Source organism: Dipodomys merriami, unplaced genomic scaffold, assembly GCF_024711535.1.
Source record: "Dipodomys merriami isolate MVZ:Mamm:240054 unplaced genomic scaffold, mDipMer1.0.p SCAF_2, whole genome shotgun sequence".
NCBI classification, from domain to species: Eukaryota; Metazoa; Chordata; class Mammalia; order Rodentia; family Heteromyidae; genus Dipodomys; species Dipodomys merriami.
The window spans coordinates 40,524,028-40,551,154 of record NW_027203381.1 but is presented as its reverse complement, the minus strand read 5'-3'; the positions used below and the strand labels follow the sequence as shown (position 1 = coordinate 40,551,154).

General features: G+C 40.1%; 1 protein-coding gene across 1 annotated transcript in view; it reads left to right on the top strand.

Annotated features, from left to right (window-relative positions):
* The window catches only part of Mib1 (MIB E3 ubiquitin protein ligase 1), a 117,188-nt gene extending 105,413 nt beyond the window's left edge, over positions 1 to 11,775 (top strand). The window contains exons 19-21 of the mRNA XM_070029453.1: positions 240 to 353; positions 2,736 to 2,836; positions 5,683 to 11,775. Of these exons, the coding sequence (XP_069885554.1) occupies positions 240 to 353; positions 2,736 to 2,836; positions 5,683 to 5,823 (356 nt within the window). The 3' untranslated portion in view covers positions 5,824 to 11,775. The remainder of the gene's footprint in view (positions 1 to 239; positions 354 to 2,735; positions 2,837 to 5,682) is intronic.
* Positions 11,776 to 27,127: the final 15,352 nt, after the last annotated feature.

Genomic DNA, 27,127 nt, shown 5'->3' with positions numbered 1-27,127 from the left:
CTTATAATTCTGGTATTGAAATTTGTAAAACTTTCTCCTTATTGTTTTCAGATCTTAAGATTTGAGATTACTGATTCTTGATAGCATTTCAGTGAGGTAGAATTTTATTTTGGTTTAACTTGCTTAATTAATGCTTGTATAATGTTTAATGTGAAGTTAAGTTGTAGACATTAGTAGAGAAAGGCAAAATTTAATTTCTATTGTGGCATATAAGAGATATGTGTGTGTAACCTTTTCAGACTGTGCTAGCCTAATGAAAAAGTGTGTGCAGTGTCGCGCAGTGGTTGAACGAAGAGTGCCTTTCATTATGTGCTGTGGAGGGAAAAGCTCAGAAGATGCCACTGATGATATCTGTAAGTACATTTTCCTAAGCATTCCTATATTTGCTCTCTTGTTAGGACTTGTGCAAATATATCTCTCCTATTGTCTTGTACAACATAAACTATGTGACTTGGATCAACAAAGGAATATGTATGGTTTTGCTGGTGCTTTTGTTACAATTATAAGAAACCTAATGCTATGTTTTTCTAGTTTGTTGGAACCTGTATGTATAGTATAAAGTATATTGTGTTCTTTTTCAGTACTGGGGCTTGAACTCATGGCCTTATGCTTGTAGGCAAAGACTTTCTATCACTTCAGCCACATCCCAGCCCTTTTAATTTTTGTTTGTTTGTTTTGCTTTGTTTTCCAGTCCTGAGGCTTAAACTCTGGTCCTAGGCGCTGTCCCTGTGCTCTTCAAGGCTAGCACTTTACCATTTGAGCCACAGTGCCATTTCCAGCTTTTTCTGTGATTCAATTGGAGATAAAAGGCTTACAGACTTTCCTGCCTAGGCTGGCTTCAAACTGTGATCCTCAAATCTCAGCCTCCTGAGTAACTAGGATTACAGGTGTGTGCCACCAGCACCCAGCTACTTTAGTTATTTTTCAGATAGGCCAGCCAGTTACCAAATAGATGGGATGGAGTATGGAATTACAGGTGTGTACCACTATGTGTAGCCCAAGAACACTATATTTCTATGTAAAGAATATTTGCAATTTTTTCCTTTTTATAGTACTGGTGTTTTGAATTCAGGGTCTCACATTTGTCAGCCAGGCATTTTACCACTGAGCCATGATTTCCAGCCCAAAGGATCTTTTTTGGTTTTCTTTTGTGGTTCTAGGTTTGATGAATGCTAAGCACACACTCTACCACTAAGCTATACCTAGTTCTACTTAACATATCTTAAGGGTGTATTATATTCCAGATTGTTTTTTTCAGTTTACAGACAAATTAACCTGATTGCTTTTATGTATCAGGTTTATAAACTTAAATAGCTTATGTCTTATGGAAAATTATTTGTGACAGTGTAACTATAGGTAGACTGAACTGAAATATAGCAAACAAATAGAAAGATAAAATAATTTACCTTCAAACTTTCCTTATTGTTGTTTGTTTGTTTGTTTTTGCCCTTTTTTCTTACAATGCTGGGCATTCAGGGCCTTGCTTAGCTAGCAAATTCTGTACTACTGGGCTACATTCGATTCTCTATTGTCAGCCTTTTTTTTTTTTTGGGTCCGGTCGTGGGGCCTGAACTCTGGGGCTGGGCCTGGGCGCTGTCCCTCAGCTCTTCAGCTCAAGGCTAGTGCTCTACCACTTGAGCCACAGCACCACTTCCAGCTTTTTTTCTGCTTATGTGGTGCTGAGGAATTGAACCCAGGGCCCTCATACATGCAAGGCAAATGCTCTACCACTGAGCCACCTTCCCAGCCCCTGTCAACCTTTTTAATAATACAGCTCTTTAAAAGGATTATTGTCTTTGGACAGTTTCTTAGGTTTCTCTGTTCTATAAACCTATTTTTTTCTAACACTTTTGCTCCAGAGCTTTTGTATTTTTCACATTTAACATATACAAATAGGGACAGACTAACTGGAATTTAAAAGACTAATAATGTAGAGAGTAAGAAATATAAAATCAAAGATTTTCCCATTTTTACAGACTGCTGATCATGGGCTTTTCTTGAGTTCCTCATTTTAGATCAGTAACAAAAATATGTGAGCATGAACAAAGGAGGTTAGATTTTGTATGTTTTCATGAAATGGCCTAAAAGACTTCAGTTAGTGCTGCCAAGGACTGGGAGCCTGGTCCAAGTGATCAAGTTCTTGCCTAGTAAAAATGAGGCCTCAGTTCAAGCCCCAGCATCACCAAATGCTTTGTGCAAGCTACTTCTCCATGTTTCTTATGGTATATGATCAGAGAAAATGTGTTTGAGGAAACAGGTAGAATTTGGAAAACTCACAGTTTTATAAATACAATTCCTACTAATGTGCAACTCTCTTTTTCTCTGAAGATTATAAATGAAAGGGTATAACATGAATTATTACTGTGTTAAGAAAGACTCTAATAGAGCCTTGGGTTTTTTTTTTTTTTGGGGGGGGGTGTGGGATGTCTGTTGTGGGGTTTGAACTCAGGGCCTGGATGGTATTCCTGAGCTCTTTTGCGCAAGGGTGCTCTTACACTTTGAGCCACAATACCACTTCTGGTTTTTGAATGGTTAATTGGAGTCTCGTGGGGACTTTTCTGCTTGGCCTAGCTTCAAACCATGATCCTCAGATCTCAGCCTCCTACTAGGCTAGTATTACAGGTATGAGCCACTGTAGTGTGCCTGGCAAATCTTGTTTTTTAATAAACAAAATAGTTTTAGCAATAAAAAGTAAATATATTAGTAATAACCAGAAACATTTATCTGTATTACAGCAAGTGGGAATATTCCGGTGTTGCAAAAGGACAAGGATAATACCAATGTCAATGCAGATGTCCAAAAGCTGCAGCAACAGTTGCAGGACATTAAGGAACAGGTAAGGAAGGAGCTTGTCATGTTAAACATTAATTCTCAGAATGGCACTTCTGTAAACCAGAGTGTTCACTCTAGTAAGCATGGTGTGTAGTAACATATCACTTGTAGTTTTGAATCTTTATAATGAGTAATATCTGACTAAGAGATTTAATCAGGTAGTTTTACAAAATAGGAAGGACATATGACCTATGAACATTAAAAAGATTTTTCTCGGGCTGGGAAGTTGGCTCAGCAATAGAGTGCTTGCCTTGCATGCATGAGGCCCTGGGTTTGATTCCTCAGTACCACATAAGCAGAAAAAGCTGGAAGTGGCACTATGGCCCAAGTGGTAGAGTGCTAGCCTTGAGCTGAATTGTTGAGGGACAGTGCCCAGGCCTGGAGTTCAGGCCCCACAACTGACCCAAAAAAAAGAAAGAAAGAAAGATTTTTCTCTTACACTAATGACCAGGAAATAAAATTGATTTTTAAAAATTGTTTTAGGACTGGGAAGGTGGCTTAGTGGTAGAGTGCTTGCCTAACATGAATAAAGCCCTGGGGTTCGATTCCTTAGTACCACATAAACTGACAAAGCCAGAAATGGCACTGTGGCTCAAGTGATAGAGTGCTAGCTTTGAGCAAAAGAAGCTCAGGGACAGCACTGGGGCCCTGAGTTCAAGCCCCAGGACTGGCAAGAAAAAATTGGTTTTAGCCTGGGCATTGGTGGCTCATCCCTATAATCCTAGCTACTCAAGGGAGCTGAGATCTGAAGATTGCCATTTGAAGCCAGGTTTAGCCTTGAGCAAAAAAAGCTTAGGAACAGTGCCCAGACCCTGTATTTAAGCCCTAGGACCAGCACAATAAATGAATGAATGAATGAATGAATGAATGGTTTTAACCAGTGAGGTGCCTTTTCAAATCACCTAGCTTGTGATACTGTATCACAAAACACTGGTGGCTCATACCTGTAATCTTGGCTTATTTGGAGGCTGAGATTGGGAGGATAGTTCAAGGCCAGCCTGGACAAAAAGATTCTTGAGATTCCTTTTCAATTTATAACTAGGTTTGGTGGAATGTAATTGTTAGTCTAGCTACAATTGAAAATACAAAATAGGTGGATCACTGCTTAGGCACATGCCCAGGCAGGAAGCAAGAGTCTCTCTCAAAAATAACCAGCTCAATGGTTTGATTAGAAACCAAATCGGGTTTGGTTAGATTATGAATTTTTGTGGTTTATATACATCTCTCTCTATGTGATAGTTTATTAGAAGTGTCTATGTGTATATGTTTGTGTGTGTGTGTGTGTACACATAGAAAAGAAAAGGAAAACTAAATGTAAAATTCAGAATATTTATTGATGAGATGCAAAGGAGGATTTTTGAAGAGGCCTCAAAAGTGAGATTAGCATTTCATACTTTTATCAGTTATATTGTTTTGTATATTTTAATCATGCATCAACAAAAGTAATTCTTAATATCAACTCAGTATTTAGCTAGATAAACTGTCTGAATCTTGTAGGTGTATTTGGTAAATAAGGCAGCATACCATGGTGATGCGTGCTTGAAATCCAGGCTCTTAGACAGGTGTGGGGAAACAGGCAAGAGGATTAAGTGTTTGATGTAAGCTTGAGATTCAGAGTAACAATATTTCAACAGAACACCAGCAGCAGCAAAAAGAAAGTAATCTTTTTTGGCCATTCCTTGCCATTTGGCCCTAATTGATTCAGAGCTCCAGCAATGAGGTGGAGTCTGGGGCTGATAGCCATATCAGTATCACCCAGTAGTTGGAGTCATCACTCCTGAGTTTACTGTCTGAAGAAACAATAGATGCGACCAGGTTGACTAATGATTGTTATGGCCACTAGTTTAGAAGTGAATGTATGTATCTATTAGGCCTTAAACATCTCTCTGAAGAAATGAAGGCCTTTTGATTTGGCTAGTTTTTCTTTTGAGAGATTTAAAGGTTGTTGAAAACATATTGGCTCATTATAAAAGTTTAAAAATGAAACTGATACACACAAATACACACAAATACAAATACACACACACAGATACACACAAATACACACACACACACACACACACACACAAGTTTTGGTGCTGGTCTGGGGCTTGAACTCAGGGCCTTGGGAGCTGTCTCTGAGCTTGTGCTCAAGGCTAGCTAGCACTCAGGCACTTGATCCACAGCTCCACTTCTGGTTTTTTAGGGGTAGTTGACTGGAGACAAAGAGTCTTTTGGACTTTCCTGTCCTAGCTGGCTTTGAACTATAATCCTCAAATCTCAGCTTCTGAAATAGATTGCTTGATATGTTTTCTCTGAAAAGCATTTTACCTTTTCAGTCTGGTTCAGAAAGGTACCACATATTTCCTGTCAAACATAGATTCTAAAAAAGAGAGAGACAGATAAAGACAGAAAAAAAGTAAAGACATGAAGCAGAAGCAAGTACCTGGGACTGTAAGAGTAAGCTACCATACCTTATCCCTCTTGTATCATTTTTTAAAGTGGGAGTGATAATAGGACTGCTGCTGTATTGTATCCAGCATCTCTACATTGTTCCCCCTCCCACATGCCTGCTACCTATTGTTCTCATGCATGTGCAGCTGGGTACCTGGAAATGGAGATCTGAATTAACTGGGCCTCTTTAGTGTATAGTATCTATTTTATATAGTACCTTTATACTAATGCTGAAAGAACAACTAATATAATTTATAGGGATGACATTTTGACTATTTTTTTATTTCAACTGTTTAAAAATAAAAACAACAATATAATTTCACTAAAACAGCCATTAAGGAAATTAATGATAGAGTTAATCATATAATGTTTGCAAAATATGCCTCGCCTTTACTATTTCATTATCTTACATTACAGACAATGTGCCCTGTGTGTTTGGATCGTCTGAAGAATATGATTTTCCTTTGTGGCCATGGTACATGCCAGCTCTGTGGAGACCGCATGAGTGAATGTCCTATTTGTCGCAAGGCTATTGAACGAAGGATTCTTTTGTACTAAGAAGCCTAGAGTGTTTTGTTAGCTAAAGTATATGGTCATGAGATCTTAGTAAGCTTTTAAGCTGGTTGGAAGTTGTAATGAATTAACTTGTACTTTCATAATTTCTTTACTCCAGGGTAATTAGACTGTTAAGTATGCTAGAACAACAGCCACAAAATGCTGTACCTTACAGTGTTGGAAAATATGAATTTGTTTTGTCTTTTAGTTTGAAACATCAAATACATAATTCATAGATAATTTACTTTAGGTTTCTAGGAGAAATATCCTTGAAGAGAAAACACCCTTTTTGTTTTTACTGCATTTTCTCCTATAATTTACAAATTTGTTCAACTGCAAAAGACCTAGTTCTGTATAACAGGTTATCCCTCGTGTATCACAACTACATCATGAAATGACACTGGTAATTCTGAAAAGTCCTGCTTCAAAAGGAAGGGGCAAATCAGACTATTAGGTCACCTGTATTAGGTGATAAATCCTAAGTACAAATTCTGCATGGCTAAGGAAGAAAGTAATAAATTGTCCGTGTTTAAGACAACAATTACCCAAATGTTACTTTCTGAATTTTTAGCATAAATGGAAGAAACATGGAGTAAGAAGATGACCTTTGCATTTAGCTTATTTTCTGGATTTAAAAGGATAATTGTTTAACTGAAATCAATACACCAGTTTTAAAATGCTGGCTAGAAATGAGGAGAAAAAACTAGGCAATCATTGTGAAGAACTAAAAGGGGTGAACAATGAGAGAATATCTATAACTTATTACCAATTGAATTCCTTATATTAATTGATAATGTTTAGTTCAGCTAGCCTTTTTTAAAAAACAATCTGTGAGAAGTATACTTCAGTTTTTCTTGTAATGACTTACCTGGGCTTGATCTAATCAGTGCATTACTTTGGCCTTAGTTAGGCCTCGGAAGGTCTCTTCAGTTCAGATGATGTATTGTCAATAATCTTTTCTCTGTACCTGGTAATTCTGACAGTGTTGCTTCATCAGAGGCCTTACTCTCAAAAAGTAATCCTTACCAGAAAGAAAAGTCTTTCTTTTATACTTACAGATAAAGATATTTGAACTGCCAATAATTTCCAAGATAAAGTGAATATACACTTACTTAAAATGAGTCCCAGAACATTTATAGAAGTAAATCTGATTATCTGTAGAACTTTTTTTTCCCATGGGGAGCACACTTTGAGTAATCTTTTGCATTTAGGGCAAAAATGATGGTATTTCTTGCTGCTAAGATTATAGGAAATGTTAGCTTCTTACAATAGTGTCCACTCTACCCTGTGTAGTCCTTTGTGTGTGTGTGTGTGTGTGTGTGTGTGTTTCCTTTTTGAAACCTTTTCTCATGGATTCTCTGCTGTGACAACTGCATGGGACAGCACAGAGCTCTGGCTCTGTCCTTGCTGCGCCACCTGTGCCAGGCCTGGTGAGAGCTTAGCTGGCTGCTTCTGTAGTCAGCAGGGCCATGGAGAGATAAGGAAGTGTTAGCATTTTGAATAGTGAGGTTTTTATAAACTTCTCTAGTTACCTTGTAGTGGCCACTAAGGCTACTTTTTTGGGGGGCGGGAGGGGGGTTGGTCGTGGGGCTTGAACTCTGGGCTTGGGTGCTGTCCGTCAGCTCTTCAGCTCAAGGGGAGCGCTCTACTGCTTGAGCCACAGTGCCACTTCCAGTTTTCAAGTGGTTTATTAGAGTCTCACGGACATTCCTGCCCAGGCTGGCTTTGAACCGTGATCCTCAGATCTCAGCCTCCTGAGTAGCTAGGATTACAGGCACGAGTCACCAGTGCCCAGCTTAAGGCTACTTTTAAGGTATATTTTGAAGTTTCTTTAAAAAAAAAAATCTGACCAGTGATGTTTACAGAAACAGCCTATCTTGTTGGAAGTTTGAAAACAAATCAGGACTCCCTTCTCTTCCATGCCATAGACCATCAGTCTATTCCTTTGTAGTAGCAGACACGTATAGCTTGGTCCACCTGAGGACCTAGTGGGCTCCAGCCATATTTCACTTAAATTGGTTTCATTTGACTTTTGAGCTGCAGTGCTTATATATCCCTAAAAGGCAATATCATTTTCTGACTAGTCTATTTTTTGTATATTAAGAATGGAACTTCCTAGCTTCTATTTTAGAAAGTCATAAAGTCTCTTATAATTATGATGTTAATTAAGTGCTTTGGATTTTCTTGACTGTATTACTCTAAAATTTATTTTATGAATAGAAAATATTTCTCTGTTCAATTTTTCAAGCCCCTAAAGTTATTTTTAATTTATTTTGGGTTTTGAGCAAGAACAAGACTTAAGAATTTAATTGTTTAAGTGACTTTCCTCCAACTCTGAAAGTGCTACCTCTTATGTCTCTTAGCAGTACTTTGCCAAATAGGTGTGTTTTCTCCTTATTATCGAAACCTCTTTATCTTGTGCCTCAAAAGAGTTCTTACCTTTCCTAGAATCATTTGAAAGCATGACATGCATTGATTAGACAATGTATTTATTGGGTTTCAGGGGCTAGATTCATTAACATTGAAACACATCATCTAGCACACTCTGAATTTGTGTGTGTATATTTGACATCATCCATAGACAGGAAATGGGGTCCAGAGGTACCAATAGCATTTCTTCCTAATGTTGCAGAAAAATTGTCATTGACTAAGATTGGATTCCCTCTCTGTACTCCCTTACCCTGCCACATTTTCTCCTTCATTCTAAGACTCATCTTTGTAACTCCAAACACAACTTACCATATGGTGCTATATCCTAATTGTATTTGTTCACATGATTTAACATCATATTATATACACATGTAGTTTTGTTGGGAGCAAGATATCAGGAGAAAATAATTTCATATTAGTAGTGTTAAGAATATAATAGTAGACCAAGGGTTAGTTTAGCAGGCTGAATTATGCTTAAGGTATTTGTAATTTTAAACATTGTTAATTAATGAACTAATTACTAAAGCCTAAAATGAATTGATAGATAATATTAGAAATGACTTTCTTAAATTTTAATTTGTGATGGCTGTGGCCCAAGAGAACTTTTTCGAATATTGAAATACATGCTGCTTAAGTTTTGTCCAGTTCAGATTTCAAGCTTTCTAGGCCATCTTAATACACCAGAAACATCCTGAATATTTATGCATTGCCTAATTGCTGTTGTTTATTCTGAATTTTGGAACCAGTTGGACTAAAAATTAGTTAAAACTTATGAACTAAGGAAATTATGGATGATATAGGTTTAGGTCAGCACTTTGGAATTTCAACAAATAGGAAACAAAAGTGTGTGAGTATAGAAGAAGAAAGAATAATGTAGATGTGATGAAAGCATTAGTGGAGAGAGCAAATCTAATGGACTAATGAAAGAAGTCTGTTGAGTCTGATTTTAGAATAGTTTAATGTTTTTGTAAATTGCAGATTTTAATACAACTTGCTTCTTTTTTAATCCCAAAGGAAAAGCACTTATTCTCTCAGTGTCTGAAATGTTTTACAGTAATCATTTGTGTAAAAACTTAATTTTTTATGTTTATTATGGTAAGAAAACTGCAACATAAAATTTGCCATCCTAATTATTTATACGTATACAATTGAGTAGTGTTAAGTATTTTCATTTTGTTGTAAAAAAAAGTGTCTATAACTTTATTGTGCAAAAGTAAAACACTATAGCCACTGAAGAGCTCTTTTCCCCCTATTGACTAGAAATTTGACAATGTATAAATCAAACATTTGAATTACTTGGTAGTTTGTGTTTGCAAGATTTAAAGTCATAGTAAAATGGCAACTTCGTAAAATTTGGGAAGAGACTGCCCTTAAATTTTTTTTGTGTGTGTGTTGGTAGTGGGGCTTGAACTCAGGGCCTGGGTGTTGTTCCTTTGTTTTTTGCTCAAGGCTAGTGCTCTACCACTTGAGCCATAGCTCCACTCCTTATTCTTTTTGGTGGTTAATTGGACACAAGAGCCTCATGGACTTTTCTTGCCAGGCTGGCATCAAACCTTGATCCTCAGATCTTAGATTCCTGAGTAGTTAGGTGTGAGCCACAGACCTGGTTCCTAATTGTTTTTTAAAATAATAATTAGGTAGTTTTCCCCCCTCTTTTTATTGGCATATTATATTATTGGTACAAAGTGGTTTATTGTGATACTTCCACATATGCTATAATGTACTTTGATTTGGGTAGGTTTTACTTGTCTGTTAATTGGAAGTTTTTTATTTCATTTTGAGCCAAAGGGAAGAAACACATTTTAATGATCAGAATTAGGCTGGCTTTGAATTTGTACTAAGTTGGAAGGTAAAAGATTTTCATAAATCATGTGTGTGCCTTGTTCAAAATGTCAGTTGTCATTAAGTCTCCTTCTCAAAGTTTCAGAATGTTTTTCTTTCAAAACAGCAGTTTGAAATTAAATTAACTTGCTTGAATATTATGATAGGAATGCTTACTGATATTACTTGATCATGATATATATCCTTGGAACTCTAACATATATATACATATATATACATCCAACTTACATCAGTATTAGTAAATACAGTTGTACTTCTTTAAAACATTAAATTTGAGGAAACTGATGTCTTGTGTATATTGCTTTACTAAGTGAGGGGCTATTTTTTAGATTCAGCTTCAGTACTGAGAAATGGCTAGTGGGGTGAAACTCAGTATAAAGACATGAGTTAGAGGAGCTGATAAATTAAAGTTACAAGTTGTTTTCCATTGGTATTTTCTACCTCCTTTTTTGTCAAGAGTATTTAACCTTTTCCAGCATTCATTCTTATTTGTGAGTGAGGGGAAAATGAAAAGCTGTGGTTAAAATTAAGATTCTTGTTTTGTTGGGGATTTATAAGCAATAAATACAGGAAAAGTGATTTGTCACATTTTATGTGCCTAAATCTGTAACCGTAAGTTATAATTGACATGTACAAAAGACCTAAGGAAGATAATGTTGCTGAATGTTTTAATTTTCCTGTATAATCCTCTTGATTTATTTCATAAACGTGACTTCTTCCTTCCAAAAAAACAAAATGGTCTAGTATAATTTTTTTTAATAAAATAAACAGATGTGCCATTTTGTCTGAGATACTTAGATAATTTCAGGAAGCTATTGAAAGTTCTGACTCAGGGCTTTTTAACAGTTGAATCAATTGCTAAGTATATTTTGCAAACTCTGTCCATATAATTCTTCAGTGCCTTGAAAGAATTACTAACTTGGCAACACTATTAAAACTTTATAAGGCGGTTTTTAGTGCCCATGTGTCATTATATACCATTGATAAGTCCTGTTGCTAGTCTGTATGATGGTGGTGCTGCACGTGTGCTGACTTTGCATAATTCTTTTTTTTTTTTTTTTTTTTTTTAAATTACTAATGTCCATAAAACGTTACCAGAAAATGATTCTGTGCTGCCATTACACAACTCATTAAATAGCTTCTGGGAAGAGGAGAGAAAACTTAAAAGTCTGCTATTAAGTAAGAAAGGAGGACCAGTTTGGGAAGCACAAATGAAAGGAAAAGACAAACAACAACCTCCCCCCCCCAAAAAAAAAACAAACAACAAAGACCAAACCTATCTCTTTGTTCAGGTAATTCAGATTTAAGGAAAAAGTTAAAGGAAATTGCAAATTGCTAATTGCATGTTATTCTTAATGTTTATCTTTTAGACTGATTTCACAAAATTGTTCTGTTAAGTTCACTATGCTTTAGACATTCTACATGCAGGATATTCAAATGATAGAAAGTAAGTTTAATTGACTAAGCAGTGTTTTTGCTTTGTATTTTTTTCAGTTTTTTTTTTGTTTTTGTTTTTAGCCTTCAGTGTCGGAATACATTAAAGGCTTGTTTGTAGATACAGTTTCTTATATGGAAAATGGTTCTTGCCTGTTAGCTTTTGTTAAAAAATGCTTAGTAAAAGCTAAGCTTTTAGAAATAAATGCAAACATTTACCATTAATAAAACCTGTGTGGTGTAATTTCATACAGTGTTTTCCTCTTGTTTTTGTAAACAATCTTCATGGTAGTATATACATATGTATATATAATTTTATATTAAGGCATTTGAAAACAAATCTCAGTGTATCAAAAAATCTGTTGTTGGGAAGGAAATTACCAAATCTTTGAGAAACAAGGACTCTTCTTCTCCAGTGAAATATAAATAGTAAGCATCCACATGTGGGCAGCTCCATTGCAGTTGCTACAGTTGAGGAACCTCTTACTTAAGGGCCAAAGAAGTGTTTCCTGATTTAACACTTCTGCATTTTCAGGATTAAGAGGTATTGTGAAGAGAATCTGAATAGGATCAATAGTTAAAAAGCAATTCAGTCAGGGAGAGTCAACTTTTCGCTATATAAAAAAGACATTCCTCTTTACAACTCAGAGGTGTATTTCATTTATCATTTTTTAAAGGTAGGCCTTTTACAAAAAGTATTTTATTTTTCTTTAGCACATTGTGACTATCAGCCATTGAATGGTTTGAGGGGTTACTTTATTTTTCAAGTTAATAGGAGCACTTATTTGTGAAGTTGCCTGTCTAATCCTACATCAAAAGATGTGTATCTCAGATGTTTTAGAGAAAAGCCATCTGAAACAATCTTTTGTTTCTTTGGGGGAAAAAAAGGCATGTTTTCTAATTTTAAAAATTGAAGCCGGGCGCTGGTGGCTCACGCCTGTAATCCTAGCTACTCAGGAGGCTGAGATCTGAGGATCGTGGTTCAAAGCCAGCCCGGGCAGGAGAGACCGTGAGACTCCTATCTCCAATAAACCACCAGAAAACCGGAAGTGGCGCTGTAGCTCAAGTGGTAGAGCGCTCGCCTTGAGCTGAAGAGCTGAGGGACAGCGCCCAGGCCCAGAGTTCAAGCCCCACGACCGACAAAAAAAAAAAAAAAAAAATTGAATTTATTTTGGATAACTTCTTTTGCTTATTTTTCATTGTTGTATGATTAGGTCTTTTATGATATTTTTATTAAATTGAAATCAGGCTTTTAAAATAAAGACTTTTTAGAAAATATGTTTTAATCATTGAAAGTTTTCATCCTTCACAAAAGTTAAAATTAGTTACTAGGCTGATAGCAGAGCATTCTCCAAACTTACCTTTTAAACAGTGCATTGCACAGTGGCAGAAGGAGTTTGTAAGAAACAGTGAGTGCATGCGTTAACACAGTGTCGTCAGCTACCTCAGATATAAACTAAGCTAATTTTTATTTTTTTGAGGATGAAAATGGTAGGCATAATACAAAGGCATAAAATCAGATCTATAACAGAAACCTTGAGTTACTGAGGGGTCAACTGTGAGCCCGTCTGCAGCGCTCCCTGTGTCTGATGGTCTAATTGCAGCATTCACTTGGTATGTCAGTAAATGGAGCATCAGAAATGCATTCCTACTGTAGGTGTCTCATTAGGCCAGATCCTTGCTTTCACTGCAGCTTTCTGAAAAGCACCTTTCAAAACTAAATATATTTTATTGAATACTTTTTCCCTATTATGAACACTTTTATTCTCCCTCACCAGTGGTATCTTGACTGGAATATTGACTATTTAGCAAAAGCTTTTAATGATGAACTTAGTCTTAGTTGAATAAATTACCAGTTAGCCTGGGTCTGTTGATCATAGTCATTGGAGCCAGTGGTTAGTGCCAGTGTGGAAGTATGCATATAAATAAAAAGTATGCATATTGGGAGGGAAGAAATGAAACTATCTTGTTTATACAGATTTCTGTGTAGAAATCGCCAAAGAATTGACAAAAAAAAAAAAAGCTAACATAGCCAGGTTGCAAGATAACAATGTTATATACAAAAGCCCACCTGCTTTATACCAATAAGGAAAAATGAAATTTGAAGTTAAAAGTAAAATACAAATATTATGTTAGCACCCAAAAAATGAAATTAAGATACATATAACAATTTACATATAAAGTTTACATGAGGAAAACTATTAAGACTGATGAAAAAAGTGTGAAAGAAACTGCATGTTTGGGGGGGGAGGGGGGAGGGGGGAAGGAGAAGGATTGGGATGGGGGGGAGGGGGGAGGCTGGGAAGGGATGTGAAGGGTAAACAAAGGAGGAGGCTGCAATGCTTGGTAAGAAATGTACGCATTATCCTGCCCATGTAATTGTAACTCCTCTGTACAGTATGTTCACAAATAAAATTAAATTAAAAAAAAAAAAGAAAAGAAACTGCATATTTATAGGTCAGTGTTTTCCGCTTCTGTAAATTCTAGGTAATCTGGGAGATATCTGACAATGTGGTACTAAAAGTTTATATGGACCTGGGTGCCAGTGGCTTACATCTGTAGTCTTAGCTGCGAACCAAGGATCAAGGTTCAGAGCCAGCCTGGACAAAGAAGTCTCTGAGACTCAACCACAAAAAGCCAGTGATGGGGCTATAGCTCAAGTGGCAGAGCACTAGCCTGAAGCACAAAAGCTCAGAGTTCAAGCCCTAGGATGAGGGGAAAAAGATAAAGACAAAAGATATTAGGATGGCCAGCTAAAGAACAAAGCCAGAGGAGTGACCCTGCTGACTGTAGGTCTTTTAAAGCGAATTAAGACAGTGTGATAGTGACAAAATAATCAGAGATCAAAGGAAGGAAATAGTCCAGATACAGGCAAATGTCTTTTTTTTTTTAATTTAATTTTATTTTATTTGAGAACATACTGTACAGAGGGGTTACAATTACATTGGCAGGATAATGCATACATTTCTTACCAAGCATTGCAGCCTCCTCCTTTGTTTACCCTTCACCTCCCTTCCCAGCCTCCCCCCTCCCCCCCACCCAGGCAAATGTCTTTGACAAGGTAGTAAAGGCAATGAAATGGAGAAAAGATGTTTTTTTCAAGAAACGGTGGTGGAACTATGCCTCAAGTCTGTAATCCCAAATACTCAACAAGCAGAGATCAGGAGATTTTGGTCTGATAACAGTCCTACGCAAAAATTGAAGATCATATCAAAGAGGCAAAAGGGGCTGAGGGAATAACACAAGTTAGTACAAGGCCCTGAGTTCAACATCAAGTACCACCAAACCAAGAAAAAACAAGATCCAAGCTGGGCATAGTGCTACACACCTGTGGTTCTGGTACTCAGGAGGTGGAGGTATGTTGATCATAGTCCAAGGCTGGCCTAGGCAAGGGTGAGACTACCAAAAACTAAAGCAACAGGGACAAGGTGAGGCTCAGGTGGTAGAGCACTTGCCTACCAATCATGGCGCCCCAAGTTCAGTCCCAGTGTATATACACACACACGTCTCACACCTTTCACAAAAACTAAAAATGGATCTTATGGATGTTATTTTTGAGACATGGTATATGTCATAGATATTGGGTCATGGATATTGCTGTAAAATTCCCAGATTTAAAACTTTTAAGAAGCTAAGAGAAGGAAAAAAAGACTTTGAATTTAACTGGGTTTTTAAATACAGAAAGTACAACCCATGAAAGAAGTCTGGTAAGTTGGATTTCATTAAAATTTAAAAATCTGTGGTTGTGAAAGACATTGTTAAGAAAGTGAAAAGATAAACCACATACTTGGAGGAAATAACTGCAAAACACAGTTGCTCATTTAAGAGGCAAGAGGACTGCAAGTTCTAGGCCAGACCCTATGTTAAAAACAACAAAACCCAACAAGAAACAAGGGCTATATTTGTAGCTCAATGGTAGAGTGCTTGCTTCAGCATGGGCAAAGTCCTGGGTTCCATCCCGAGGCCCTCAAGAATACATACACATAAACAACATCTAAAATGTACAAAGAAATCTTAAAACTAAATAGGAAAATAGCAATGTAAAGATGGGCAAAACGACGGGGCTGGGAAGGTGGCTCAGTGGTAGAGCGCTTGCCTTGCATGCATGAGGCCCTGGGTTCGATTCCCCAGCACCACATAAGAAAAAAAGCCGGAAGTGGCGCTATAGCTCAAGTGGTAGATTGCTAGCCTTGAGCTGAAGAGCTGAAGGACAGCGCCCAGACCCAAAGTTCAGGCCCCACAACCGGACCCCCCCCCCAAAAAAAGATGGGCAAAACTAGAGAAGGTTGTGGCTCAAGTGGTACAGCACCTGCCTAGCAAGTACGAGGCCCTGAGTTCAACCTTAGTACCATACATAAATTTAAAAATGGGCAAAACAGTTGGATACCTCACTGTCTAGGGAAGATATGCAAATGAAAAACTCCTCAGCTCATGTTATTCGGGCATTGCCATTGACATTACTTAGTGTAGAATGGCTGAAGTTTGGAAAGATGAGAAGACTTTTGCTAGTAGAGCAGAATGGTAAGAGTAACTTAGACAATTTCTTGGAAAACTCTAACATACCATTTGATCCAGCAATTATATGCCTATTTACCCAAATAAACATGTCCACACAAAAACCTGCCCACGCCTCTGGCCAAGTGCATGGCGGGGCAGCATTTTGGTAATACAATAAATTTCCACAAAAACAAAACCTGCCCATGAATGTTTATAGCAGCTTTGCTCAAATTCCCCAAAACTGAAAGCAACCAACACAGGCAAATGGATAAACCGTGGTAAATTTATACAATGGAATATTGTTCAGAAATAAAAATGTTATGTAGCCATAAAAAGACATACAAACCAGACACTGATGGCTCATGCCTGTAATCCTAGCTACTCAGAAACGCTGAGATTTTTGGATCACTGTTCGAGGTCAGCCCTGGAAAGAAAGTCCTTAAGACTCTTTTCTCCAATTAACCAGCAAAAAGCTGGAAGTAGAGCTGTGGTTCAAGTGGTAAAACACTTGCCTTGAGCAAACAGCTCAGGGACAGCAACCAGGCCCTGAGTTCAAGCCCCAGAACCTGCACCAAAAAAAGGCATACAAGAGTATTGTCATCTTTGATACCTATTGTTAATGAAGGAAATCAGTCTAAAATACTATCCATCTACTGTTTGATTCGAAGTATATAATCTACTGGAAAAAGCCTAGCTGTGGAGACAGTGGAACCATCAGTGTTTGCCAAAAGTGTGGAGGGAGGGAGGAATATCACAGAATTTTTTCGGGCAGTAGAACTATTTAACAAGACATGGTAAAGGTTTGTAGTGCAGTTGTTAAAGCCCATCAAACTGTACAGTGCATTTCTTCTCCAAGGCTGGCCTGCTACACAGGAGAGGTCACTCCCTCTCCCACAGTGGGAGAGTGGCTTGTAAGTGGCTACCACAGTGGCTTGTAAGAACGGTGTGCAATTGGCTCATTTTAGTTTCCCATGCCCACCTAGCCAGGCAGGGACTGGCTATTTCCTACTTTCCTCTTGGTCACCTTTCTGTTTCTTTGTGCCAGATAGGAGTCTCACGGACTTTACTGCCTGAGCTGGCTTTGAACTGCGATCCTCAGATCTCAGCCTCCTGAGTAGCTAGGATTACAGGCGTGAGCCACTGGTGCCCAGCTTTTTTTTTTTAATTGGTCTTTCTGGTGGTATTGGGGTTTGAACTCAGAACCTAGGTTCTCCCTGGACCCTGTCCTAGCACTCTGGGACTCTGCTTACAGGAGGGAAACCAAGCTTCCCAGAAAAGAATTATTTTCTGTTTGTGTCTATTGTCAGAGATTGTCAAACTGGGTATGTGGCATGACTAATGAATATCATGCTACCTAGTAAACATGGCATCCTGGTTAATGATAGCCATGCAAGCAAACCTAGTTAGCATCTGTATATGCCAAGCACAGCACCTTATGTGCATTTCTGAGTCAATCAACACTGAGGAGCAGGAGGCTCCAAGAAATTAAGCAAATTCTATTACAGTTTTTCATTTGTCAGGAGCTTGTTAAGATCTCATATTTCTCCTTCCTTAAAAATTAAAAAAAAATTCTGTTTGTGTTTTTAGTGGTAGTGGGGTTTGAACTCATAACCACTTGCTAAGCAAGCACTCTGCCACCCAAGCCACACCTCCACCTTTGTGCATGTGTGAACTCAGGGTCTGGGAAGTATCCCTTAGCTTTTTTCACTCAAGGTCAGTGCTCTACCATTTGAGCCACAGCTCCACTTCTCACTTTTTGGTGGTTAACTGGAGATAAGGGTTCTATGGACTTTTCTTCCTGAGTTGACGTGGAACTGTGTGCCTCAGATCTCAGCTTCCTGAGTAGCTAGGATTATAGGTGTGAGCCACCTGGCCTTTTCTTTTTTAAACATCTGAAGGCTATATTGCAGACACACTTCCTGACATACACCTCGCATGTTGATGACAGTGTTGAAATGTGTTAGGAAAGAAGTTGACCAAAATAACTAGATAAAAGTTTCAGGTTGGATGAAAAGAACTGGGTGGTAAGTAACCTACCTCATTTCTCTATACTTCGAGTTTTCCTGGTGAAGGGCTAGGAGGGCTAAGAAGGAGCCTGTTGCCTGAGCTGAGCTGCACCAACCTCTCTGTACCACAAGGGGTCAGTACAATCTTCTCAGTGAATTAAAGTCCTGTCCTGTCTCCTAGGAGGCAAAGGGATATTGTGTTGGTGAAGAGACCTCCACCATTATCTTCTATTACTCTGCTTTATTCAGGCTGCACTCTATCTCTGTGCTACAGTGTAGTGAGGATGTAGAGAAGGGAGAGTTCCACCTCAGTCCTTGCTTTTGAAGTGGACTTTTCATTAAGATTTGCTGAATTCAAAATAAGACTATAAAAGCTTGGTGAGACAGTGTAGCTTGTAAACCTTGCGCTCAGGAGGCTGAGGTGGGAGAATTGTATGATCCAGGTCAGTCTGGATTGCCTAGAGTGAGACCCTGTCTCAAAATAAATCAGTGGGGCACCAGTGTCTCATGCCTGTAATCCTAGCTACTCAGGAGGCTGAGATATGAAAAATCACAGTTAAAGCCAGCCGGAGCTGGAAACTCTGTGAGACTTATTTCCAGTGTACCACTCAAAAGTCAGAAGTGGAGCTGTGGCTTAAGTGGTAGAGTGCTAGCCTTGAATACTATAATAGCTCAGGAGCAGTACCCAGGCCCTGAGTTCAAGCCCCAAGACTGGCACAAAAAATAAAAATAAATAGAAAAATAACAATGGGTTTCCTAAAATCTCTATTTTGTTAGGTATGGTGTCACATGGCTATAATCCCAGCTCTTGTGAGGAGACTGAGGCATGTAGCCTCAGTCAGGCTAGCTGTATACACAGACTGAGTATATAGCCAGCCTGGGCTATATACTCAACACCCCCCACACCAAAAAAAAAGACATCAACCCCCCCCAACCCCTAGATTTTGCAATAATTGGGTGTGAGCAATAATTTAAATGAGGAATAATATGCCCAAGGTAATAACACCAAAATTAGAATATGTAGAGTGGCCTCTAAGTGACAGGCTGAGAAATGATACAAAGTCAATTTTTAAAATTGTTCAACCACTCTGGAAAGCAGTATGGAGGTTCCTCAAAAGACTCCACATAGAGCTCCCCTATGACCCAGCAATCCCACTTTTGGGCATTTACCCAAATGATCACAAACAAGGCCACACTAAAACTACCAGCACAACTGTTTATTGCAGCATTATTTGCCATAGCTAAGATATGGAACCAACCCAGATGCCCCTCAGTAGATGAATGGATCAAGAAAATGTGGTATATATACACAATGGAATTCTATGTCTCCATCAGAAAGAATGACACCGCCCCATTTGTTAGGAAGTGGAAAGACTTGGAAAAAATTATATTAAGTGAAGTAAGCCAGGCCCAAAGAAACAATAGGTCCCATGGTTTCCCTTATTTGCAATAACTAGTATATGTCTGGGACAAGCAGAAAAGGTCAAAAGCGATGTACATATGACCATATAAGATGATGCTAAGTGAAATGAACCCCAAGATAGAAGCACAAGAGGTTTTATCTTCTTGCTGTTATTTTAAATGTGTTTATAATGTACTATGTGATTTTTTTGTTTCTTTTGTATTTTCTTCCCCCATGGTATAATCCCTGTTTTCATTGTTTTTGATTCCAGGGCCCTGCATCTTGTATATACATTTTTCTAATTTGGGGAGGGGAAGGGAAATAACAAAATGCTGAAATAAGAATACAGGTTGACTCATTGTAGCAATGAGATGTACAATACACTATGTTAAAAATGAACTTTACAACTGGGGCGGGGGAGGGAAGGTGGGGAGAGAAGGGATGGTAGGGGAAAAACAAAGGAGCAGATAACAGAGGGAAATGTACTCATTACCTTATTCATGTATCTGTAACCCCTCTTACAGTATCTTTACAATAAAGATATATTTAATAAAAAGCTAAAAATTGACAAAAGAAAAAAGTCAATTTTTGATAGACAAAGTAAAAATATAACTTAGCTATTCCCTTAGTGTGGCTTGTTGGTGGTTTTTACTGATGACTGGGCAGCCCAATGCATGAGATGGCACACATAGACAGGACTGTTTCACGATGCTACTGCGATTCATCCCTTACAAATATACCAATACAGGAACTCTGAAAAAGGTTGTTGTGCAATCTTCTTAAAAATGATGAAAAATGAAATTGAACACACTATATTATCAAGTGTATTCTTGGCAGGAGGGGACTTCCATTTTGGCTAGATGCTGCTGGTATCTTCCATGGCTGCTGCTGATGTTTAAAAGACTGTCTCAAAGTAACTTCAGGCTGCCTTCACTTTGAACTTTCTGTGTTCTCTATGTCCTGTGTAACTTCTAGTACCAGAGACTACAGGACACAGCAGAGTGAGAACCTCTCCCACTTTCCAGCACAGCACCGGGCAGACAGAAGGTTCTAAAAGCCATTTCTGTACCAGCCTGGCTTACACACAACTAAGGTCCACCAGAGAAAACTGTGAGCCCTCTGAGTGCATCCAGCTGAATTATCAATGAAAGCATCCTTAATGCAGCCTGATTTGTCTCACCTCATAAAACACCCTAGCCAGTTCAATACCACCCCACACAGGTGAAGAGTAGCCAAAATAAAGCAGGATTAGAAAGAGGAAGCTCAGAATTGGCTGCTGTTAAGATGTATTATTTTTGCCTGTCTTGGAGCCTATGCAAATGAGGGCTCTGTGAACACTGGGTTGGGCCTATGCAATGAGGGACCAATGGGTTCATTATCTTCAGTCTAAGGTATCTGAGCTTAGAGAGTCAATGAGCCACTAGTCTTAGAGACTGAGAGAGTGCCTGGGACAGCGAAGAACCATTCACATGTCCTCTGCCAAGGACTGAAAGGACAGCTCCAAAACAGCAGAAGACACAAGATTTCCCATTAACTGCAATACTGCAGCTCCTATTTTGGCTGAAGTTCACTGGTCATAAGAAAGGTCAGGGGCCTCTCACCACCAGAGAGGGTACACCTGGGACCTAAGAACATCCAACCTACTCGGGTCACAACTTTTTGCTTTCTCCAGAGCCTCAGAAACTACAAAATCTCCAAAAAAATTAATTAGCATAATAACTATATACATTACTGAGTGCCAGTTGCTCACACCTTTAATCCTAGCTATTCAGGAGTCTGAGGTCTGAGGATCCTGGTTCAAAGCCATCCAATTGGGAGAGACTTACCTCCAGTTAACTAGCAAAAAGCCAGAAGAGGGGGTATGGATCAAGTGGTAGAGTATCAGGCTTCAGCAGGAAAAAAGTTAAACAAAAGTGTGGCCCTGAGTTATCATACACACACACACACACACACACACACACACACACACACACACACACACACACACACACACACACACACACAATTGTACATATTCACAATGTAGTGTGTGATATTTTGACATAAGTATAAAATGAGCAATGATCAAATCAGGGTAATTGAGCCAGGTGTCGGTGACTCATGCCTGTAATCCTAGCTACTGAGGAGGCTGAGATTTCAGGATCATGGTTCAAAGCCAGCTTGGGGAGGAAAGTCCATGAGATTCTTATTTCAGTTAACCACCAGAAAACTGGAAGTGGTGCTGGGGCTCAAGTGGTAGAGCGCTCGCCTTGAGCTGAAGAGCTGAGGGACAACGCCCAGGCCTAGAGTACAAGCCCCACGACCAAATAAATAATGAAAAATCAGGGTAATTAGCATACCCACCACCACAAACTTCACAATTTCTTTGTGTTAGAAACATTCAAAATCCTTTCTTCTAACAGTTTTTAAATATATCACAAATGACTGTTAACTATCCCCTACTGGACCATACACAACTTGAACTTAATGTTCCCATCGAACTGCTTTTTGTACCGCTGAGCTGCCCTTCTCTACCCCTTCTGTCTCAGTCTCCCATCTTCCAGATCTACTTTTCTACTCTCTTTACTTTTAGGAAACCACGTTTCCAGCTTCCGCAGACGACTGAGCACTTACTGTATTTGTCTTCCTGTGTCTGGCTAATTTTACTTACTATAATATCCTCTATGTTCACCCATGTCTCAGTGAATGGAAAAATTTCTTTATATTAGGTGGTTAAATAGTATTCCATTATATCTGTGTACCCTGTTTTCTTTATGCATTCATCCATGGGTGGACACCTAGGTTGAATAGTTCACAATGAGCCTGGAGGTGCATACTGATTTTCATTCTCTGGGGTGTTACCCTCTAGAGAGACTGCTGATCATAGGGTAGCTCTATTTCCAGCTTTTCTGAGTATCCTCCATATGGTTTTTCAGAATGGCTGCACCGATTTACATTTCCTCTTACCATGGAAGTTTCCTGTTCACTCCATCCTCACCAGCTTGTGTCATTCTTTGGTTCCTTTTTGTTTCATTTTGTGTTTTGTTTCACTTTTTGTGCCAGTACTGGGGCTTGAACTCAGGGCCTGAGCACTGCCTCCTAGCTTTTTTTCTCAATGCTTGGTGCTCTACCACTTGAGCCACAGCTCTCTACTTCTAGTTTTTTGCTGGTGAACTAGAGATAAATCTCATGGACTTTCCTGTGTGGGCTAGCTTTGAACTGGAATCTTCATACTTCAGCCTCCTAAGTAGCTAGGATTACAGGCATGTGCCTATTTGTTTCTGATAGTAACTATCTCTACTGGCATGAGGTATTATCTCATTGTAGTTTTAATTTGCATTTGCATGATGATTGCTGATATAAAACAATTTTTATTCACTTATTGTGCATTTGTACTTTGAACTGTCTATGCAACTCAGTTGCTTATATTCTTATAAAGTTTTTTCTTTCTTTCTTTCTGTGAAGTTGAGTTCCTTATTCCTTGTATATACTGGGTATTAACCCCTTGTCTCTCCAAGGATGATCAAAGTTTTGCTTTTGCCTTTCCTCGGCCCCCAGCCTCTCCAGCCAGCTATAGCCTACATTCCCACCCCAGCAGGGCCTTCCCAGCAATTCTAAAGCCTGTGATCTCACCCCTGCAATTCCAAAGCCTGTGATCTCACCCCTGCCTGAACTCCTGCAAGTTTATTTAAAAAAATAATAAAACAGAAAAAAAAAAACCCACAACCCAACAATTTCTGCAACAAATTGTTAAGTACTCATTCTGGAGTAGCCTGCGGTTAAGTTAAATCTTTGAGAGATGCTTACATAGCATTTTATGCGAGTTGATCTCTGTTTAGTCAGATTATAAACAAATTGGTGACAGGGACCAGAACTTCCCACTGGCTGATGGCTGTTCTGGGCATGTCAGCACTGAATAAATACTCATTTGATTGATGGAGTTCTGTCTTCTCTGAGGACCGAACCTCTTGGCAGCTTTGTCTTAAAAAAAGCCTGGAGACTCCCTAGCTGGGTGGAGAGCCAGGTTATCTTCCTGCCCTCAGCAATTTTCACAAAAGTTCCCTTCAACCTTGCTGGGGATGTGAGCCACTCCGCAGCCCAGATTGGAAGCAGCTTGCCTCCTTCAGTACACGGGTTTAGAAGTCCTGTTTCTTGTGAATCAGGTGATAATCCAAACCCAGTTGGTCTCCTCCACCTACCCTAGATGCAAGGACTGGCCTGGTAGCCAGCATACCGGGCTCAGGAAGAATGGAGGGGAACCCTCTTCCTCCTGCCACCACAGCTGGGCTCAAAGCTGGCTCTGCCTTCCCAAAGTGGGTGACACCTTCACCAAGTCACCTCACCTCCTGCAGCTCTATTTCCTCCTCCTGGGTGCTCACAGCAGCTCAGGCCTGGGGCATGTGCGGGATTCTAATTCCGGAAGGCAGTGGGTGGGGGGCTGTCCTGTGGGGGCAGATGCCCTTCCCTGCAAGGATTCCTGACCACAAGAAAACCTACCTGCTTATGGAGACGTGGCTAGTAGCCCAAGCTCTGGAACCCTGGGGGTCAGTAGCTCGGGCTGGCCTGGTGTGGGATCCAATAGCAGGCTTGGAATTTGTGGGGAGGAACTCTGTGAATTCCTCTCCCAGGAGGGAGGCCTGACCCCACAAGGAGACAGTCACTTCCTTCCCAGCCCAAGTAGGCATCTAACATCCAACCGGGGAGCCATCGGACACAGAGCAGATTCCCTGATTTTGATGAAACCGAGAAAGCCTTTTCTTACTATGCTCATTTAATCTCAGGCCTGAGCTTACAAGGCGCTGGTGTTTGTTTGATCTCTGAAGGTGACATATGTTCTACCACTTGAGTCCTTTACTGTGCTGGTTATTTTTGGATAAAGTCTCATGGCTTCTGTTTTGTTTTGTTTTTGCCCAGTGGTGGACTGTACTCTTAGGCCTCCCTCATAGCTAGGATTACAGGAGAGAATGACCACACCCAGCCTATTTGTTGAGATGAGGCATCCTCATTCACGTTTGGCCTGGGTGGACCTCAAACCATAATCTTCCTAGATCTCTACCTCTTCCTAGATCCATGCCTTACTGAGCAAGGTAGTAACCTTAGTAGCAGGGATTATAGAGGCCAGTCACAGTGCCAAGCCCAAGCATCCTTATGTGGGCAAGGTGTTAGGTCAGCCAAGATCCTTTAATCTGGGACTATTCAAGCAATACCTGTGTCCGTGTCCTCATCTGCCCACTGAGGGGCTTTGGGTAATAGGCTGACCTACCCCAGTTTAGGGCTACTCTACCCTCCCCATTGTGCTAGTACACAACCTGTTCCTATCTTTCTTTTTCTTCTTCCCTGAATCTAAATCATCCGTAAGTCCTGTGGACTATACCATGAAGACCAATCTAGAATCTGACCGCTGTTCATTGTTTCCTCCACTCACACGGACCTGGCCACCTTGTCATGCCTGGGTTATGGCAATAACCTCAAAGAGTGATAGGTGTATGACCCAAATCAGATCACATCTCTCCTCTGCCCTCACAAGACTCCGCTCTCCTGGTCGAATCCAGCCCCTCAGCCCCTCCCTCCCCCTCCCCCTGCTCAGCCCACTACCTCCTTACACTCTCCTGAACATGCCAGGCGCTCTCTTCCCTCAGAGCTTTTCATCCTTATTCCCAGAATGCCCTTCTGTAGATATGCACAGAGCTCATTTCCTCATGTTTGCTAAATATTTGCGCAGCTACCACAAACTACCTTTTTCCTTCTCCATTTTCCTCCCTTGATTGCTCTCTGTCTTTCTCTCTGTTTCTCTTTCCTTGTTAACATTCGAAGTTTTGAACTTAGTGCCCTTTAGCACCCTATTACTTGCTGGTTAATTGAAGATGGAGTCTCTAAGACTTTTCTGAACAGGTTAGCTTTGAACCATGATCCTCAGATCTCAGCCTCCTGAGCAGCTGAGATTACAGGTGTGAGCTATCCATATCAACCTTATAGTTTCTTATTTAATATTTCTCTCTCCCTTGTTCATGATCATATCCTTGGTGCTCTAAACAGCACCTTGTCTGTCAGAGTAGGGTGCACTAAATCAGTGTTGTAAGATTGGAGCAAGTGTAGTCACATGCAAGACAATGAAACTCTCTTCCTACACTACAGAGCGTGTGGAAAAACAAGTTGGCACCATTTTCTTGCTGGTTTACTGTGGGGTTTAGCATCCACGAATACACCACCGAATCCTCTGACTGTAGTGTGAGAGATCTTTAGGATGATCTTTATTCTCCCTATTATTCTCATTTACTGGATACTTTTTTCACATGTTAAAAAAGTTTATTGTAGCTGGGCACCGGTGGCTCACGCCTGTAATCCTAGCTACACAGGGGGCTGAGATCTGAGTGTAAGCATTATACCCACCTTTGGTCCTCAGCTCCACCCAGACATGCTGGCCCCTCCCTCTCTCCACCCAGACCCACCTGAACTCCCATCTACCTCACTTCCTGCCCCTGGACCATGCTGCTACCTAAATAGCAGAGGCCGCCATGTGCTTTCTCTCTCCAGGTCAAATAAGGCTCCTCTAATAAACCTTGTAATAATCTTTCTCCTGTGCCTGCCTGCCTCTGTGTGGTCCCCTGGCATGGATGTGGTGGATCCTTTCACTGAGGATCGCAGTTCAAAGCCAGCCCGGGCAGAAAACCGGTAGTGGCTCTGTGGCTCAAGTGGTAGAGCACTTGCCTTGAGCTGAAGAGCTGAGGGACAGTGTTTAAGCCCAGAGTTCAAGCCCCATGACTGACAAAAAAAAAAGTTTATTGTAAAGGTTGTGTATAGAGGGGTTACAGTTACATAAGTCCCGTATTGAATACATTTCTTATTTAACAGTGTCACCTCCTCCCTCATTTTCTCCCAGGTTTTTCCCTCCGGACCCCTACCCACCAAGTGGTATAGTTCATTTCCAACACAGTATCTAGTAAAGGATACTTTTATTTGTTTTTGATGCTGGTCTTGGGGCTTGAGCTCAGGGCATGGTGTTCAAGGCTAGTGCTCTATCCCTTGAGCCACAGCTCTACTTCCAGCTTCCCTCCCCGCCCCTGTTGTTGTTGTTTAATTGGAGATAAGAGTTTCATGGACTTTTCTGCCCAGGCTGGCTTTGAATCATGATCCTCAGATCTCAGCCTCCTGAGTAGCTAGGATTCCAGGCATGAGCCATGGCCTTCCAGCTGATACTGTTTTCTTAGTAACTGAGGTACTGCAGAGAACGTGAGGTGTCAATTAAATGTGTTCCTCGTGCACACCCGAGTGCCTGATCACTGTTTTACAAACTCGGCATCATGGGTGGCAGCAACCGTGTGTGGTTCCCTTAGGCCAATTCCTTTCACCAGGCAACCTAAGATGTTGAAAACGAATGGTTTCCTGGAAAATGTGCTGGCCTCTTCCTCTTCTTATCTTTGGGTAACTTTATTGCTGGGGAGAAGGCCAGCTGGGGAAAATCCCCCTGCAGCCTGAGAATCCTTGATTGGAGAGGAGCCTCCCTCTCTTACTAGGAAGGGAGACAGCTCTCAGCAAGACAGTCAGAGATGACATGCATTCTCTCCTTCCTTCCTTCCTTCCTTCCTTCCTTCCTTCCTTCCTTCCTTCCTTCCTTCCTTCCTCCCTCCCTCCCTCCCTCCCTCCCTCCCTTCCTTCCTCCCTTTCTTCCTTCCTTCCCTCCTTCCTTCTTTCCTTCCTTCCTTCCTTCCTTCCTTCC